This window comes from Corvus hawaiiensis, chromosome 20 (assembly GCF_020740725.1).
Source record: "Corvus hawaiiensis isolate bCorHaw1 chromosome 20, bCorHaw1.pri.cur, whole genome shotgun sequence".
NCBI lineage: Eukaryota > Metazoa > Chordata > Aves > Passeriformes > Corvidae > Corvus > Corvus hawaiiensis.
The window spans coordinates 2774492-2791228 of record NC_063232.1 but is presented as its reverse complement, the minus strand read 5'-3'; the positions used below and the strand labels follow the sequence as shown (position 1 = coordinate 2791228).

The 16737-nt window shown below is 44.9% G+C and overlaps 1 protein-coding gene across 2 annotated transcripts; it reads left to right on the top strand.

Moving 5' to 3' along the window:
- The first annotated feature begins 2839 nt into the window (after nucleotides 1-2839).
- On the top strand, nucleotides 2840-16659 carry DHX40 (DEAH-box helicase 40). 2 transcript variants are annotated; one of them, XM_048324858.1, is made up of 17 exons: nucleotides 2840-3042; nucleotides 3657-3802; nucleotides 4101-4220; nucleotides 5325-5555; nucleotides 5752-5818; nucleotides 6265-6396; nucleotides 7805-7904; nucleotides 8219-8305; nucleotides 8718-8900; nucleotides 9582-9662; nucleotides 10275-10432; nucleotides 11275-11389; nucleotides 11672-11780; nucleotides 12099-12193; nucleotides 12724-12793; nucleotides 13133-13361; nucleotides 15035-16659. In XM_048324858.1, exons 1-17 carry the CDS (start codon nucleotides 2904-2906, stop codon nucleotides 15169-15171), a joined length of 2199 nt encoding a protein of 732 aa, XP_048180815.1. In that variant the 5' UTR covers nucleotides 2840-2903; the 3' UTR covers nucleotides 15172-16659. The 2 variants fall into 2 exon arrangements, with proteins under 2 accessions (XP_048180815.1, XP_048180814.1); XM_048324857.1 differs by having other exon boundaries at nucleotides 15032-16659.
- The last annotated feature ends 78 nt before the right edge of the window (nucleotides 16660-16737 follow it).

The window sequence follows — 16737 nt, the reverse complement described above, 5'->3', positions numbered from 1 at the left end:
TCATGGAATGGACCACATTGTCCAGAGCCAGGAGATGAAAATTCCCTAGGAAATCAGGCCTCTCTTCTGGGAAGATGGATAAACCCCACGGTGTACCAGTAGGGACTGGAATATTCCCCACATCCTGCTAGATCTCTGCTAATCGGAAAAGAAAAGAGATCCTCTGCTCAGAGGGAATAAAGACATCCTGAGGGATAATCCAGCAGAGGAAGCTGGCGGGGCCGCAGCCTTCTATCGCCTCACAGAACTTGCAGTTATGTGGGGAGCTAAACGTCAGGAAAAGAGCAATTTCAGATTTCCTGGATGGCCTGAAGGTAACAGTGCTGCCCCGTGCAACGCAGTTAGTGCCAGAGCAGCTGCAGGGGTAGGAACACATTTCTGGGTTATTGGAGCAGGGAATTGTGCTAGGATTGCTGGGTTCTTCCCCCAGCTCTTTGATTTGTGGTGTGTGCAGACCCCTTAATTTGTTTCTGTTTTCCCCATCTGTGAAACTGAGATAAGATCACAGGGGAATTGTAAAGTGTGGTTCATTAATGTTTATTAGACAGAGGGAAATCCTTAAATGAATGGCACTGTATTCCAGGAGGACAAAGTTCAAGACTGCAAAGGGGTTGATTAAAACCAAATCTGCTATTCCCAGCCTGGGAGGATAAAATAAAAAAAGAGAATTGAAAAACCTTACCTAGCCCTATGTCTGCCAAAAGCAGGATGTGATTTAAATAAAATCATGCAAACTGCAAGTGTGCGTGCATAAATGTGTGTCTTTTAAAACCATTAAATACTTCTTGGTATATACACACCAAAAAGTGTAATGAGGGTGTGTTTGAAGTTTCCAATGTGTATATGATCACCAATAATTGTAAATTACCTGTGGCAACATGACACAAGTAAATTGTGAGCCGATAAATGTGATATTCTCCATAATGGGGTGTACCAACATAAAATGTATTGGCACATTCCTCTGTTTTTTGCCAGATTGTTGCAAACCAGCTTATTGTGGGATTTTACAATGCCCGGTTGTTGGCAGACTAAGCAGTTATTTGTAGGTTAGACACAGCTGAAGGTGGCAACACTGGGCACTGACAGAGTATCTTCCAAGCCTCAGGGTGCACATTCCCAGTGGGGAAATATTTCTCCCATCGCACCAGAGGCGAAAATTGAGGGAATTTGTGATAACCAGAGTCAGTGGATGGCCTGAATTCACTCCTGGTGCGACACCAAATTTACTGTGTGATCCTTTTCACTGATAGAGCCTGATGGGGGGTGAAACAACAGTGTGTGAAGGGAGCAAACTCTGAGGTACGGGCAAAATACACCACAAAAATCGTGTTTTGGGGAAAACGGGGGAGCTGGACTGCAGCTGGTTTGTGTTCAGTGTTCAGCGCTTGCCACCTTCAGGTCTGCTGTGAATTCGCAGACGGTGCTGCAGAGCTGGGGTGAGCGCCTTCATTTGTTCATCACAGGGAGCTCTGGGGTTATTAATGCCCTTAAAAATCAGATTTGTTACCCGGAGTGCAACAAGGCGATAAAGGCACGCTCCAGAGAGACATCGATTATTTATTTCAGCCTTGCCAAGCCTGGGTACCGAGCAGAATCCCACAGATCAGGCACCCCAACTATCAAAACTTTTTACTATTTATACATTTTAGCAAACAAAGGAATTAGTGTTCATTTGCCACGAGTTACATATTTCTCTTGTTAATTAGTAGTCTATCTTCTATTGGTTAATGATTCGCTTCTGATGCTAATTAGTGCCATGCTGAGTCTTTCTCTTCTTTGGGGTCAGTGGGTTTCTTGGCTCGGTGGTCACAGAATTACCAGAATTACCTTTAACCCACTTGGAGCTGGGTTGGGTTTATCATTTTCTCCCGTATCTTGGGAGTTCTGCCAGATGTCCCATAAATTCTGTGTTCTTTGTGTTTACTACCAGAGGGCATCCTTTTTTTTTTTCCAAGCTTCGTTAACCTGCACCTAGGTCTGAGAGCACTGAAGCTTGTCCAGCCCCAAACTTTTACAGTTCTAACAACAAGTAATTTGTTTTTTCTAACACATCACTTAGAGCTTGCTGGCTGCTCTCTGTTTCAGAGATTACATCTCCCTTCTTGTTGATTAGGCTTGAAAGTATAAAAAGATCGAACATCAAAGAACTTTCTTGAGAAAGGTTTTGGGGAAGCAGGTTTGTTTATCAATATTTTATTATTTTCTATAGGTGTACAATTGCGTTATGTCCAGTATTGTGAAACGGTCTAATGTAACACAATATGACACTTAGCTGACCTACGGAAAGAAGATATTACTCTGATTTAGGATAGAATTCGAGATTGTTTCTTGTCGCTTAAAAACGTGACAGGATGTTTTCTTTCTAATCAGGATCATTCAATCAGAGATTTTAAAATGTGGCAGGATGTTTTCTTTCTAATCAGGATCATTCAATCAGACATTAATGTGTGGAGTCGAGGGTCAAGTTTTGCCACGAAATACATCTGAGCAACCTGGCCTGGTGGGAGGTGTCCCCGCCCATTGATTTCTAGGTCCTTCCAACCCTTCGCATTTTGTAATTTTGAGATTTTTCTGATTTTTGTGGAGTTTCTCGAAGATTTTGTAACTCCGAGGCGCCGTGAGGCGCTGAGGGGAGAGAGGGGGCGTGGTCTGTGGGGGCGTGGCTTAACGAGGAGGCGGGAAGTGGCGGGGGCGTGGCTTAACGAGGAGGCGGGAAGCTGTGGGGGCGTGGCTTAATGAGGAGGCGGGAAGCTGTGGGGGCGTGGCTTAATGAGGAGGCGGGAAGCTGTGGGGGCGTGGCGCGCATGCGCGGGGCGCGCGCGGAGGGCGGGCCCGGGGGGCGCGCGCGGGGTCCCGGCAGGTGCGCGCGCGGGCGGGGCCTCAGGTGAGGCCCGGGAGCCGCCATGGACGGCCCCGCCCTGCCCATCCGCCGCTCCCGCCGTGAGCTGGTGGAGGCCGTGAGGGAGCGGCCCTTCCTCATCGTCACCGGCGAGACGGGCAGCGGCAAAAGCACGCAGCTGCCCAAGTATCTCTACGAGGCAGGTAACGAGTCCCCCACTTCTTCCCCCCCCCCCCCCCCCCACCCCCTCCGCGGGCTGCGGATGTGGGACACAAGCAGCGATAAACTCATGTAGTTGTCTCCCTGTCCCCTCGCGGGTGACGCAGCTTCGGGCTGGGCTGTGGTGACAGGAGGTGGATTGATTAAATATTTTAAATAAAAGAGAAACCAAACTGTGGCCGTGTGTACGTTATGTAGGTACGTGTTATAAAGTGACCGTGAGCAGCACAACTCAGGGTCCCTGATTGTCCCACAATCACTGGGGGTGTTCAGTCTGGAGAAGGCTCCAGGGGTGACCTTAGAGCCCCTTTCGGTGCCTGGAGGGGTCTGGAGTGCCAGGACAAGGGGGAATGGCTTCCCACTGCCAGAGGGCAGGGTTAGATGGGATAGTGGGAAGAAATTCCTCCCTGTGAGGATGGTGAGACTCTGGCACAGGTTGCCCGGAGAAGCTGTGGCTGCCCCATCCCTGGAAGAGTCCAAGGCCAGGTTGGATGGAGCTCTGAACAACCTGGTCTAGTGGAAGGCGCCCAAGGCAGGGGGTGGAATGAGCTGATCTTTAATGTCCCTTCCAACCCGAGCCCTTCTGTATCTCCCACAGGCCTGGCCAAGCACGGCGCCATCGGTGTGACCCAGCCCCGGCGCGTGGCCACCGTGTCGGTGGCACAGAGGGTGGCCGAGGAGATGGGCTGTGAGCTGGGGGCTCTCGTGGGGTACCAGGTCCGCTTCGATGACTGCACCTCCGAGGTGGGGCCCTGGGGACTGCCCTGGGGGTGTGGCAGGGTCCGTGAGGGTGAGCTGGGGTCTGTGGGCTGTCTCAGAGCTCTGGAAGTGTCTGTCCCAGCTGTTTGTGTGCTGTAACTGCTCTGAGGAAGTTTTTTGGGCACCTTGCAGGTGAAACGCTGCCAAGCACCTGTGCTGTGGTGCATGAGCAGCTGTGCTGGAGTCTCAAGTGTGTCCTGGACAAATGTGTGATCGGTGTAGAAATGTTCCATTTGAAATAAAAGCCCAGGCCAGCAGCTGAATGTCTCGTTAAACCTTTCAGGACACTGCCATCAGGTACATGACTGATGGGTGCCTTCTGAGGCAAATCCTGACAGACCCTCTCCTCAGCAAGTACAGTGTCATCATTTTGGATGAAGCCCATGAGCGGAGCCTCAGCACTGTGAGTGTCACCTTGTATCTGTATTTTGGGTCGCTGTTTCTCCTTTTCTGGGCTCTGCTTGTACCTTCCTTTCACTTCAGCACGATCCCCAGGGATTTTGACTGACTTTCCATGGATGTGCTTTATCCTTTTGCTGTCCTAAAAGCACAGAACTGCTGCTTTGTTTATTACATAAGTTGAAAATAAGATGTGGCCTCTAATAGTGTTAGAATTCTTATAGTTGATGCATTTAAATGCAGTTAAGACTTTGCTGGCTGTTGAATACTTTCCCAAAATTTCCAGGAGTTTGAGCCAGAACACAAACTTTCTAGAATTGAAAAAACAAAGACACAAATATTTAAAAAACCAAACACAAAAAAACCCCCCTGAAACACCCTTCTTGCCCTAAGCAATGTTTCTTAAGGTGTGTATATGACTGTGCAAAGAGATTATGGCTTTTGGGACCATGGAAGTATCTAGACCTGAGTCCCAAAAGCTCTCAAATGTCACCCTGACCCTTCTGTGGCCAGCAAAGGGACATTCAAGTCACTCAGACCTCAGGAGATTGTGCTGTGTGTCAGACAACCTCCTGCTCCAGCAAACAATGTCCCAGTCCAGCTGGAAAAGGGAAAATGCTTTCTGAATCCCAGTTTGCCCTCAGGCATCTGAGGGTATGGCAAATAACTGAGCTGAGGTGATGGAAGGAGCAGATTTGTAATTCAGAGCACCACAGAGTAAAATAAACTTCCTGAGGTTGTACCAGTAAATAAAACCAAAGAAGGGTGCACACTCGGTCAGGGGACATAGGCTGGAAAAGGGAATGAAAAAAGGGTCTGAGGTAACTTCTCACAAATGACTTGACCAAGAGAGTATAAAAATGAAAAACAAAGGAGTTGAAGTTACGCTGGTGGTGTCTATAGGCTGTGAGAAGAGCTGGAAAAACATTAATTAAACTCTAGAAACCAAAATGTCCAGGGTAAATGTAGGTTTTCTTCAGAGTGCTTAGGCCTGGAATATGTGATTTTCACTGACTCAAGTGGGATAAAATCCTCAAACTTCCAAGTTTGTCAGGCACTTGTAACAAAACCAGGGTACTAACATCAGTTGCTTCTGTTTTTCTGCCAGGATATTTTATTTGGCTTGCTGAAGAAGCTGTTCCTGCAGAAGAAGCCAGCAGGCAGGAGGACAGACATGAAGGTGGTGGTGATGTCGGCCACCCTGGAGGTGGAAAAGCTCTCGGAGTTCTTTGGGCACTGCTCAGTGCTGCACATTCCAGGAAGAAGTTACCCTGTCAAGGAGATATTCTGCAACCTGCTGAGCCCCAGGGACGTGGGCAGCTCTGCCTATGTCACAGAGGTCTGGTTTGCTTTGTTTTCTCTGTGTTTCCTCTGGTTTTGGGGTGATTTTCATCGGGAGGGGGCACAAGAATGAGCTGCTGTGTTGTGTTCTCAGCATCTCTGCAGGAAATAGGGGAGAATCAGTTGGTGTGATGAGTCCTAGACAGAATAAGTGGGATTTCAATTGGTTTTGGCTTGTTTGTTGTTTGTTTCAGGCTGTGAAGGTCACTCTGGATGTGCACTTAAATGAACCAGAAGGCGACATCCTGGTTTTCCTCACAGGTGAGAATTTTCCTGGTTACTCCAAGCAAAGCAAAGCAAAAAAGCTTCCAAAGCCTGTCTGGTTTCTCCCAGAGCAGTGAGAAGGGAAAGGTGCAGGTTGATGTGAAATTATAGTTTCCAGAGTATTTTAGGAATAGCCAGATTGACTCTGTGTTGTCTACATGGCTGACTTTGTTGTTAATTCAGGGAGGGAGAATTATTTGAGCTGTAAAACCTTACATCAGTGCATGGGCCAGGCCCTCAGCCATCTTCTAAGGAAAATCCTTGGTGAGAGGCCCTGTGGAGAGGCTGGATATCACCTCCAAACCCCCCTCTCATTAATTCCTTACTTTAATGATATGACAACTCCGTAGCAGTGACAAAACAACCTTGTTAAAGATGTTGCAAACCAGGAAGGCAGAGTTGTAGCTTCTGAAGTCACTGAAATGCTCTTGTGTGTCTTTTAGGCCAAAATGAGATAGAAAGAGCTTGTGACTTGCTTTTCAAGAAAGCAGAATCCATCGATTACAGGTACGAGGTCCACGACCGGGCTGTGGAAGGTCTGCTCATCCTGCCTTTGTATGGCTCCATGTCCACAGGTGAGAGCACAGAAGGTCACTTAATTCACATAAACATTATCCTCATCAAATTTGCTGCTGGGGTTGGGAAAAGGGCGTTAATTAACCCCTTTGTTGCCATACTGTCGCACTTTGGGGTGGGGGTTTTTTTGTGATCTTCATAAAATAAATCAAACTTCAGCCTTCTCTGCTTGCACAGGAGCCTCCAGTTAAAATCCAAATCCACTGCATATGACTTCCAAGATCCTCAGTTAGGAAGGGGGTATTGTGTAACTGAAAGTCCAGTTGTCCTCACATGTTATGTTATGTTATGTTATGTTATGTTATGTTATGTTATTTTAATTTATTTTATGTTATGTTATTTTACATTATTTTATTTTATGTTATGTTATCTTATCTTATGTTATTTTATTTTATGTTATGCTGTCTTATGCTATTTTATGTTATTTTATATGGCAAAGATGTTGCCAGTGGGTTTTTGGTGGTGAGAGGGGGAGATAGCAGCAGTGCAGTGTTCCAGGACAGAAAATAAGGTTATCAGAAGGAGTCACTGTTTTATTTGGCAGCAATATCACAGTTAAGTTTCAAAGAGTTAAAAACAGAGGCCCCCCTGACCTTTGCTGAACACAGATACTGTATTTTCAGAGGGACTGGAGTGACCTGGGGCTGAGTGAGTGTTCAGAAGAGCAGGGCAGAAATTTCCCTCCAAAAAAGATCTGCAAAAAGAGCAAAACTTGTGTCTTCTAGAAAGAGCAAAATGAAAAGTTGCATAAAAGGAAATCAAAGCTGCTTTGTTACTCCATGAAAGGTGATTCCAACCTGAGAGTGATGTTTTATTTTGATTTTGTGGCACTGTTTCAGAGGCCATTGTATTAAAGAGAAAAGGTTCCTCAAAGTGATTTTTATGTCTTTCAAAACTAAGAAGGGAGAAAATTTCAGGGGAGGGTTGAGTTTCCACCTCTTCTCTGTTCCTTGGAAAGCCAAATGAATGAATGGGAACTGCATATGCTGCTTTGTGACATGATAAATGAAGATTTGCTGGAAACGGGGGGATAATTCAATTTTTTGATGTCCACATTTATTTTCTCTGATTTTTAAAGCCCTTCAAATCTTTCTTGAAGATTCTGTTAAGATCAGACATCTTGTTTGTTTTTCCTGGCTCTGGGTTAGGAAACATCCAGGAGAGTTGCCCTTGCTCCATCTCCAAATCTTCTTGAATATGTGAACAATAAAGAAAATATTCCCTGATTTCTGGCATATGCTAAAATAATACCAAATCTGTATTTTGGAATTTTATGTGACTTGCTTTCTAATGCTATTCAAATGACTTTCACTAAGCGTTTGGGTAAATGTGCACAGTTAGAGGTGTGGTTTGAGGCCAGAGCTCTGTAACAGAACAGACTGTTTGACTGAGTATCTGTCATTTTAGATCAACAGAAAAGGATATTTTTGCCAGCTCCCAGAGGCATCAGAAAATGTGTGGTCTCCACAAACATTGCTGCAACATCTCTGACCATTGAAGGAGTCAGGTACTGATTTCTGTCCCTCATAAAAAGCTGTAACAGAGGGAATAATTCAGAAAGGTCTGGCTTTGGAAAAACACAATTATTCTGCTACTGTACCTGCCCTGTTGCTTTCTTTTTTTTTTTAGGTGTGTAGTAAGAAAATTCTTGATATTATTATAGTCTTAGAGGTGACCAATATTTTTGGACTTCAATTTGAAATCAAATCTTGGCTCCACTATATAAAAAGTAGGGTAAATGTGGGGTTTTTTGATGAACTGCATCTGGCAGTTACCTGCTGAGCCCTCTTATTTTTACCTCTCTGGATTTTGTTTTTTCAGGTATGTGGTAGACAGTGGCTTTGTGAAGCAGTTGAATCATAACCCCCGAGTTGGTTTGGACATCCTGGAGGTGGTTCCCATCTCAAAGTAAGTTACAAATGTCACTTACTTGCTGTTTCTGGGAGCTGCTCTGGCAATAATGCTCTGTATTGGTTGATCTTTAAAAAAAGAAATAAAAAGCTAGGCAGCAACCTCGAAGCTCCATGATTTAAAGCCACTTCATTTGTTGCCAAGTAAAAAGTGGTTCAGGACATACAATTTCCTAAAAGTTACAGACATCAGGGAGGAATTGGAAGTGCATTGTTTGAGCAAGGTTTGCACTGGAAGCTTAAAAAAACTCTTCCATGCACAGAAATTCTTCCTTATTTCTGTCATGGCTGGATTTTTGAGTTGCTACGCAGGAATATCTCTTCCATCTCCAAACAGAGAACTTTCTGTACTTCTTTGGGTGGTCACAGAAGGGATGAGAGGTTTGGATGTTGGGGTTTCTTTTGGGCAGGAGTGAAGCCAAGCAGCGAGCTGGCCGGGCCGGCCGGACGTCGGCGGGGAAAAGCTACGGACTGTACAGCAGAGAGTTCTGGGAGCAGTGCATGCCCGACCACACCGTGCCAGAGATCAGGAGGACCAGCTTGACATCTGTGATCCTCACCTTGAAATGCCTTTCCGTGCATGATGTCATCAGGTGACCTCCCTGGAGAGGGATTATCCCCGTCCCGGAGTCTCGGCACCGCCCCCGGAGTGGCAGGAGGCAGGATTAGATCCCCAGCCAACTGTGACACTTCAGTCAGCTTTGCTGCTGTTCCCCAGAGTAATTCCAGCTTGGAGCTTGAGCTCATGTCCAGTTTGAGGCTCCACCAAAACTCCCCTCTCTCCCAAATTAAATGCATGGTTCGTAGTGCTCCTCTAAAACACTGATTTTTATACCCCAAAAGCTTCATCTCTGTGGGATTTTTTAGTTCTAAGATCATACAAGTGCAGAAAATGCAGTTTGAGCTCAAGTCCAGTTTGAGGCTCTGCCAAAACTCCCATCCCTCCCGAATTAAATGCACAGTTCATAGCATTCCTTTAAATACTTAAAATCCTTAAAATACTGATTTTTATACCCAAAAAAGCTTTACCTCTGCGGGATTTTTTTAGTTCTAAGACCATACAAGTGCAGAAAATGCAGTTTAGTGTGTGCCATGCTGGGATTTGTCATCAGAAATTCCTCAGCTGGAGGCTGTACATGCAGTAACACACCCATATGCTGCAGATGATTGTTATGATTATCTAACTTTGGTCAGAAAATCTGCATTGGGAGGTTTTAAAAATTATTTTAATAAGTATGAAAACTAACAACGCTACTTCATTTTTTAAACCATAGATTTCCCTATTTGGACCCCCCTGAAGAAAGACATATTTTGGAAGCTCTGAAGGAACTTTACCAGTGCAGTGCTATTGACAGGTAAAATCCAAAGGGATATAGTCACCACAAGAATTTCAAATCTAATGCTTAAGCTGGTGTTTTGTGTGGACTAAAGGAATTCCCCCCTCAGGAGCAGAATGTGTTTCCTTATTTAACTTCCAGGAAGTTTACTGGGGTTTAATATACTGTCTATAAAAACAGGGATAGAGCACAATTTGGGGATTGGGAGATAGAGATCAAGTTCTCCTCATTGTCCTGGAGTTCCTAAGTGACCTCAGACAAGTTACCTCAGCTCTGTAGTTCCTGAGGGCACATCCCAGACTGTTGTGGCTCAGGAGCTCAGGCTCTGGCTGGGAGGTCCATCCAAGAGCTTAAGACAGGAAGTGAGATCTTATCCTAAGCTTCCAGGAATTCTTCTTGTAAATTCAAAAAGAGCTGGCTGTGCCTGCCATGGAGCAGAGACAAGCAAGCTGGAGAAATGTGGATAATTCTTCTGCTTGTGACACTTCTCCATGTCCCCAGCACCTGTCTGGGCACTCACAGTCCAGAGGGAAGTGCTTCTTACCCAATTTACATTTAAACATCATTTCATTGAATCTGCAGGTTTTTTTTATATATATATATATTTTTTTTTTTTTCCCTTGGGATAAGGAGAGGCCACGTGACAAGACTGGGAGAATTCCTGGTGCAGTTTCCCCTTCCTCCCAACCTGTCCTGTGCTGTCATAAAAGCTGCTTCCCTGGACTGTGAGGATCTCCTGCTTCCCATTGCAGCCATGCTGTCCGTGGAAAACGTCTTCATCCGTCCAGGTGGGAAGCCCCTTTTCCCAAAAAAAGCTTTCACAGCTTTCCATGGTCTTGGAGTCAGGGCACTCTGTGTGCCAGGAATTGGACAACAGCTGTTCCAGAGACCTCAGAGCAGCAGGAATTGGGTTGTGTCTGTCCCAAGGCTGTCGAGCTGGAAAAGCAGCGTATGCGTAAACTGAGAGGTCATGAGGGGAAATCTCTGTTACAGGAGGGAAAAGGCAAAAATAAAAGGGAAAAAAAAAACCACCAGGAAACCCAAATGCACCACAGCAGATGTGTTACTGTTGGTCTGAGTGCAGACAGCAGGGACTGATTGTTTTTAACAAATGGGGCATCACCTCTGGATTATCTTTTCTGTTCGCTAACTCTGAATTCCCACTGAACTCACAGATCCACTGGTTTTTTCCAGGCTCTTAACTTATTTTAAGACCTCCGTTACTGTGGCAGTAGGACAAAGTTGAGCTCAATAGATTAGAGGGTGCTCTGATGGGGTGGGTTCAACAGCCTTGGTCTCCCTCTCACTTGATCCCTGTGAGCTGTTTGTTTATTCCTTTACCTTTCCATGTCAGCCTCTGGATTGATTGTGAGTGAGAAATACTTTCTAAGAGACTGGAATTCTTCATGCCTGGTGCTGACTGATGAGATTGATCATAGATTGAATAGCATCTACGTGCTCTTGTTCAGCAGTAGTGGAAGGAGGAAGAGCTGTAAAATGCAGCTGTAGAAGGAGAGACAAAACTAAAAATAACAGGAATACAGAGCCAAGGCTGCCAAACACACACTAACAGAATATTAGGTAGTGATAAATAAAGATGACTTTAAGTGAGATATAACTTATTCCTCAGGTGATCCTCAGAAGCAAAAGGAGGCTGAGCTTCAACACCAGGAACTTGCCTCACAAGTGGGAGGATGCAATGACTTTGCAACCCTCTTAAATATTTTTGAACAGTGCAAAGCAAGGTATAAAATGTTCCCTTTACAGTAAGTGGATTTGCATTGCTCATAACTCCCAGTTTTTAGATGTGCTGCAGATACACATGCATGTGCTCATTCCTAATTTCAGATTTATTCCTTGGTGTGGTCTGTAATTTCCATCAAGACACCTTTTATTTAACCCAACAAAGTATCTGCCTGTGTAGGTTGTTGCCTTTGTATGACCATAACAAAAAAAAAAAAGAGGCAAGTTTCTCTACAAGCAGATTACAAAGGGCCTCTTTATAATTCAAATATTCCTGTTCTCAGCAAGTCTCCTTCAGCCTGGTGCCAGGAATACTGGATCCACTGGAGAGCTGTGAAATCTGCTTTCAGTGTGGAAAGACAGCTGAGGGAAATAACCACTAAACTGAAACAGGTGAGAAAATAGAATTTCTGGGTATGTTTGAGCTGTGTAAGTTTATATTTAAGAGATGTAGTGGATGCTGAGCCTTTCCCAGATGGCTGCTGCCTTTCTCCAGGAGAAACTGATCCACTTAAATATTTTTTTAGAGCACCTTTGCTTGCATAACTCACAGGTGCAGTGGTGGTAACAGGCAAGAGGGAGAGTTTTTCTCCTTTCCTCATGCTTTCCATACAGCAAGAAACCCACAGTTTAAAATCCATGGGATGGAGGGGGTATAACTGCTTTTTCTTGAAGAAAGATCCTCATTCGTGTTGGTTTTTCTTTTCCCAGCTGCCAGACTTCCCTAAAGAGACATTTGAGGGCTCCAGAACTGAAATCCTGAGAAGATGCCTATGTGCAGGATACTTCATCAACGTTGCTAGGAGGTAAGGAGTGAAGTTTGGAGAGCTGAATGGAAAAGATGCTATGCAAATTGCATAAAAGTTTGGCTGTATGTTGGTAAAAGTAGCAAAGTAGTAACTGCAGGTGAAGGAGATGTTTCTGCAAGGGGCTGGAAGCCTGGGAAGCTCTCTGCTTTTGACTCTTCACTATTCCAAGGATGTCAGCAGCTTCCCAGGAATGTAATTTTTCTGTCTGTGAAATGAACCAGCTGAGGAGTGGTTCCAGATATTCAACAAAAGGGCTTGGAGATTTCCAGTTATCACCCTGTGGTTACTGTGGTGTTACACCTGCAGTGCTGCCGTGGTAAACTAGATATATTGTATTTCACTTTTTAAATGTTTTTTTACAGTCTAATTCTGGAAGCACTTTCTTCCAGTTATATACTCGAAAATTTTTTTTCTATACTGCTGCTGCTTTGTTTAGTTGAGTGTTGCTGTCTGTGTCGCTGTCTAATCACAGCAATGTGGGATTTGTTTTGTTGGTTTTTTAATTTCTTTTTTCACAAACCTTTCAGATCTGCAGCCAGGACATTCTGCACAATGGATGGACATGGCAGCATAGTCTACATCCACCCTTCATCCACAGTGAGTGCCCAAACCTTGCTGATAAAGTAGCAAAGGGATCTCTAAAAGGAATAAGGGGCAGGTCCCTAAACTCTCCCTGGTGTTTGCTGCAGTGTTCATTTTGAGAGTGGGGAAGAGCCTCACTCTTTCAAACTTGGTAAATGTTTGGTTTATGAAGTGAGTGTGACACAGGCTGCACTATCTCTCTGGCTCTTTGGATCTCATGGGCAATTGGAAATCGTTGCACCTCAATCTGAAAATCCAGGATAACACCCCCTCGCATCTCAATCACTGCCATTCTGATGGAGGTGGGGGCTCTAAAAATCAAACCAGTTGGGAGATGATCTTTTGATTTTTCAGCTCTACAACCAGGAGACCCTGCTGGAGTGGATCATCTTCCACGACGTGGCCGTGACCTCCAAGATCTACGTGCGCACCGTGTGCCCCGTGCGCTACGAGTGGGTCAAGGACCTCCTGCCCAGGCTGCACCAGGTGGACGCCTACGAGCTGAGCAGTGTGGCCAGGGAAGAGGTGACTGAGGAGGAGATAACCAAGTGGAAGCAGAGAGAGGAGCTGAAAAGGCAGTATGGTAAGCACAGTGCTCGTCCCTGTCCGTGTATGTGTGGTTTTTGTTGTTGTTTTGGAGCTCTGTGTGTTTATTTTGGCACCTTCTGGGGTAGAAGGTGTTGGTTTGCGTTTGATGTGTGGAGTTCTGGTTGTTTTATTTTTCCCACAGCTCTGAAATCCTTATTTTCTGTCCCAGCAGTGTGAATTGTGGTGTTTCTGTGCTGCTTCTTGCCACGCTCCCCCCTCTTGGTGTCCTAGAGCAGAGCTTGAACAGAGTTGAATAAAAACATTTTGAGTCTGGCTATTTAAGTTTGTGAAGGACATTTAGCCATTGATGCCCAAATAATGCTGCCCTGGGAGAAGTCCTAAGAGCCATGGGGCAGAGGGAAGAAAAAAAAAAATCAAAAAACATCACCCAGCAATAAACACAGAGGAAAAAGTCTCACATTTTGGTGAAGGTCTCATTCTGACAATGAATTTAATGCCATATGTTTAAATAGTCAGTTTTAATTAGAACTGGTGCCTGCTAACTGATCTGGCTGCTTGACATTCTTGGGATTCTTCTGTCAGCAGGTTCCTAAAGCAGCCAAGTATTCAAAGAGCCTCTTTACTCCTGAGCTGACCCTTCCAAAACATCCATTTATTGTACAGTAAATACAGATTCTCTTCAATTTCCTTAACAAAGGGAAAAATGCAGACTTTTGGGCTCAGACCAGCATCTCTTTCTGCCCTGCATTATTGTATAAATCCACTAATTTAAACATGAATTTGATTTGGTTATAAATAATGCAGAGGAGCCTCATCAATTTATCTGAAGTCCAAGGAAATGTTCTCCGTATCCCCGTTTACATCATGGCTTCATCAGGCAATTGCCAATTAATTGGAGTTTAATATTGACCTTACAGATGTTCTATTTCTGGGACCTTCATGACAATAGGTGGCTGAAGAGCTGACAAGACATAACAATTACAAATAGTCTAACAGTAGATGCTGATTAAAGCTCCTTCCTCTTTATCACAGAACCTTGTGCCCAGCCCCCAGGACCAGGCTGCTGTAGCTGCTTCACTCACACAAACTTTAGGCTCTCAGAGTCTTTGATTATTTTTCTTATTGTTATTTTAGACTGAAAATATTTTCTGCTTCTCTTCCCTTCTGTGAGAAGCAGTCCCAAGGTCTCAGTGCTGTTGGGGAATGTGCATTTCTAATGGTGGCTGATCTGCAGAATTGACTTTTCCCACTCCCTTATCTGCATGTTTTCCTCTCCCTTCCTCCTGCCTCCGGAAATTTTTTGAAGATAGTTTATCCCAATGTTTTTTCCTGCTCCCTGTGCTGTCCCTGTCCTGCCTAAACCCTGAGTTTGGGATGTGCAATTTAGAGAAGAAATGGGTGTGTAGAAGGCAGGATGCATATTCTCTGCTAGAATAAGAAGCAAGATTTGGGGATGAGATGAGCCCAGCTGCAAATATTGACATGGGAGCTAAGGCATGATTTTATTTTTAATTTTTTTTCCCTCTTGCTGTGGTACAGTCTGTCCTCTCTGGAAGTCATTCAAATGGCTGCCTGGGACTTGGAAAAAAACTTGAGATTCTGTTGAGGTTTTTTTTGGTATTTAACAAATAGGAGAACTTGAAATGCTGCGGGTGGGGGTCTTGACACAGAAGAGTTTATTTCTTTCTCTCCTCTTGCCCCCAGAAGGAGTCACAGACAACTCTGCAAGGAAGATGGAGAGGAGGAATGATGACCAGTCCATCCAGGATGCCCGAGCTCGATACCTGGAGAGGAAGCAGCAAAGAGCTCAGGGTTTAAGCAGCCCAGTGAAGGAAATGGGGTAACATTGGTGGCAGCTCTGCTCCCACTGCAAGAGGAGGCAGTTTGTGCAGGTCTGGGGATGTTTGCATAATGCCAAATGACTGACAGGAGTGCAGGGAAACTTCTGCTTTGGGCTCAGTTCGAGTGCCAAAGAGGACAAACACAACCTTTCCCTTTGCTGCATCCAGCAGGGAGAACTTCCCAAGCTGAATTCTGTTGCTACAGGTCAGTGGCAACAATTTAGTGGCCTCAGCTGTGGCTGAAGCCCTGATACCAAGTGTGGTGCCAATTCTCTGGCATTTATTTGACTTTAAAAGGTCTCAGTGCTATTATAAATAAAACTTCCTTAAAGGTCAGTTGGGGGTTATTTTTTTAAGGAGTGGAACTGTAACTTTTTTACCCATTTTATTCTGTCTGATGGTGGTCATACAGACTTCATGCTCAGGAAAATGTGCAGGAAGGGCTCTTTGAAGGATGAAACCAGCAGGATTAACTCCAAAGGGACATTTCCCACCTGCATTCTGTGTTGTTCCTGCCCTGTGCTGTGCTGTACCAGGAACACACAAGGAAATAAAAGTGGTTTTCCTTAAGCACCTAAAAAAGCAAGGAGCCGTGGTGCTTTCTCATCATAAAGTTTGTTTCCTTCTCAGTAAAGAAATAATCCTGTTTTATCACCATAATAATCCAAAAAACGCTCCAGGGCTCGAGTGAGGAGTTTGTATAAGAATTTCCAAATAATTGGAAGAACTTGCTGTCGTTTTTCCTGCCTCAGCTGTGTGCTCTGTGTCACCCTGGGCACTGGTTCAAGTGCTGCTGTAGCCTGAATAAACCTTCACCATTCCACCTCTGCCTCACCTCAAGCATTCCAGCGCTGCCCAGCATCACAAACTCTCCAAAACCTTCGGATTCTTTGGAATACGACAATATTATGGCCCATAAAAGCGCTGGGTCTGCTAATTGTTCCTCTGCCTGTGATGGATGGCAAAGGGTTTTGTTCTTTCACACTGCTGCTCAGGCTCTGCTTTGGAGCAGCAGCACTTGGGCTTGACTCATCCTCTACTCTGAATTTTGCTGTTTAATTTGATCTATATTTGCAGTGTCATAGCCCCTCATGAGTCAAATGCCATCTGTACCACCCAGTGGGCCTGAAATGAGTACACAGAATGCCCACTGTTCCTCGGGGCTATAAATCTCTTGGCAGATCCTAATGCTTTCTGATCTTTTTTTTTTTTTTCCCCCCACAAGAAATGAGGGATTTTTCTCCCACCCTGTGTTCCAGGGTTTCTCAGAGGTTTTGAAAATGGGGAATTTAAGACAAAGTAAAAAATATCTGGGGAAATAACCGCGAGATGCAAAATAAGACTTCAGCCATCCCAAGTGTTGCAGCACACACAGCTCTGGGCAAAGCACCTGGAATGCTGCAATCATCCCAGAAAAAGAGTTCAGTTTTTACCGTTTTCTACGTGCTGGAGTTAAAGTGTGAGTTAATAAAACACAGAAGGAAATGTGGAGCTTCGTTCCTTTACTGTACTCATTAACAGGAGGCCGTGAGAAGAGTCCTGGGGCGCAGCCCCGGGGGGTGAGGGACA

Bases quoted from the DNA above. Each gene is read 5' to 3' on its own strand.
- DHX40 (XM_048324857.1), top strand. From the start codon at position 2,904: ATGGACGGCCCCGCCCTGCCCATCCGCCGCTCCCGCCGTGAGCTGGTG. The intron at 5,819-6,264 runs GTGAGAATTTTC...TGTGTCTTTTAG, and splicing joins CATCCTGGTTTTCCTCACAG to GCCAAAATGAGATAGAAAGA. The intron at 11,390-11,671 runs GTATAAAATGTT...TCCTGTTCTCAG, and splicing joins TTTGAACAGTGCAAAGCAAG to CAAGTCTCCTTCAGCCTGGT.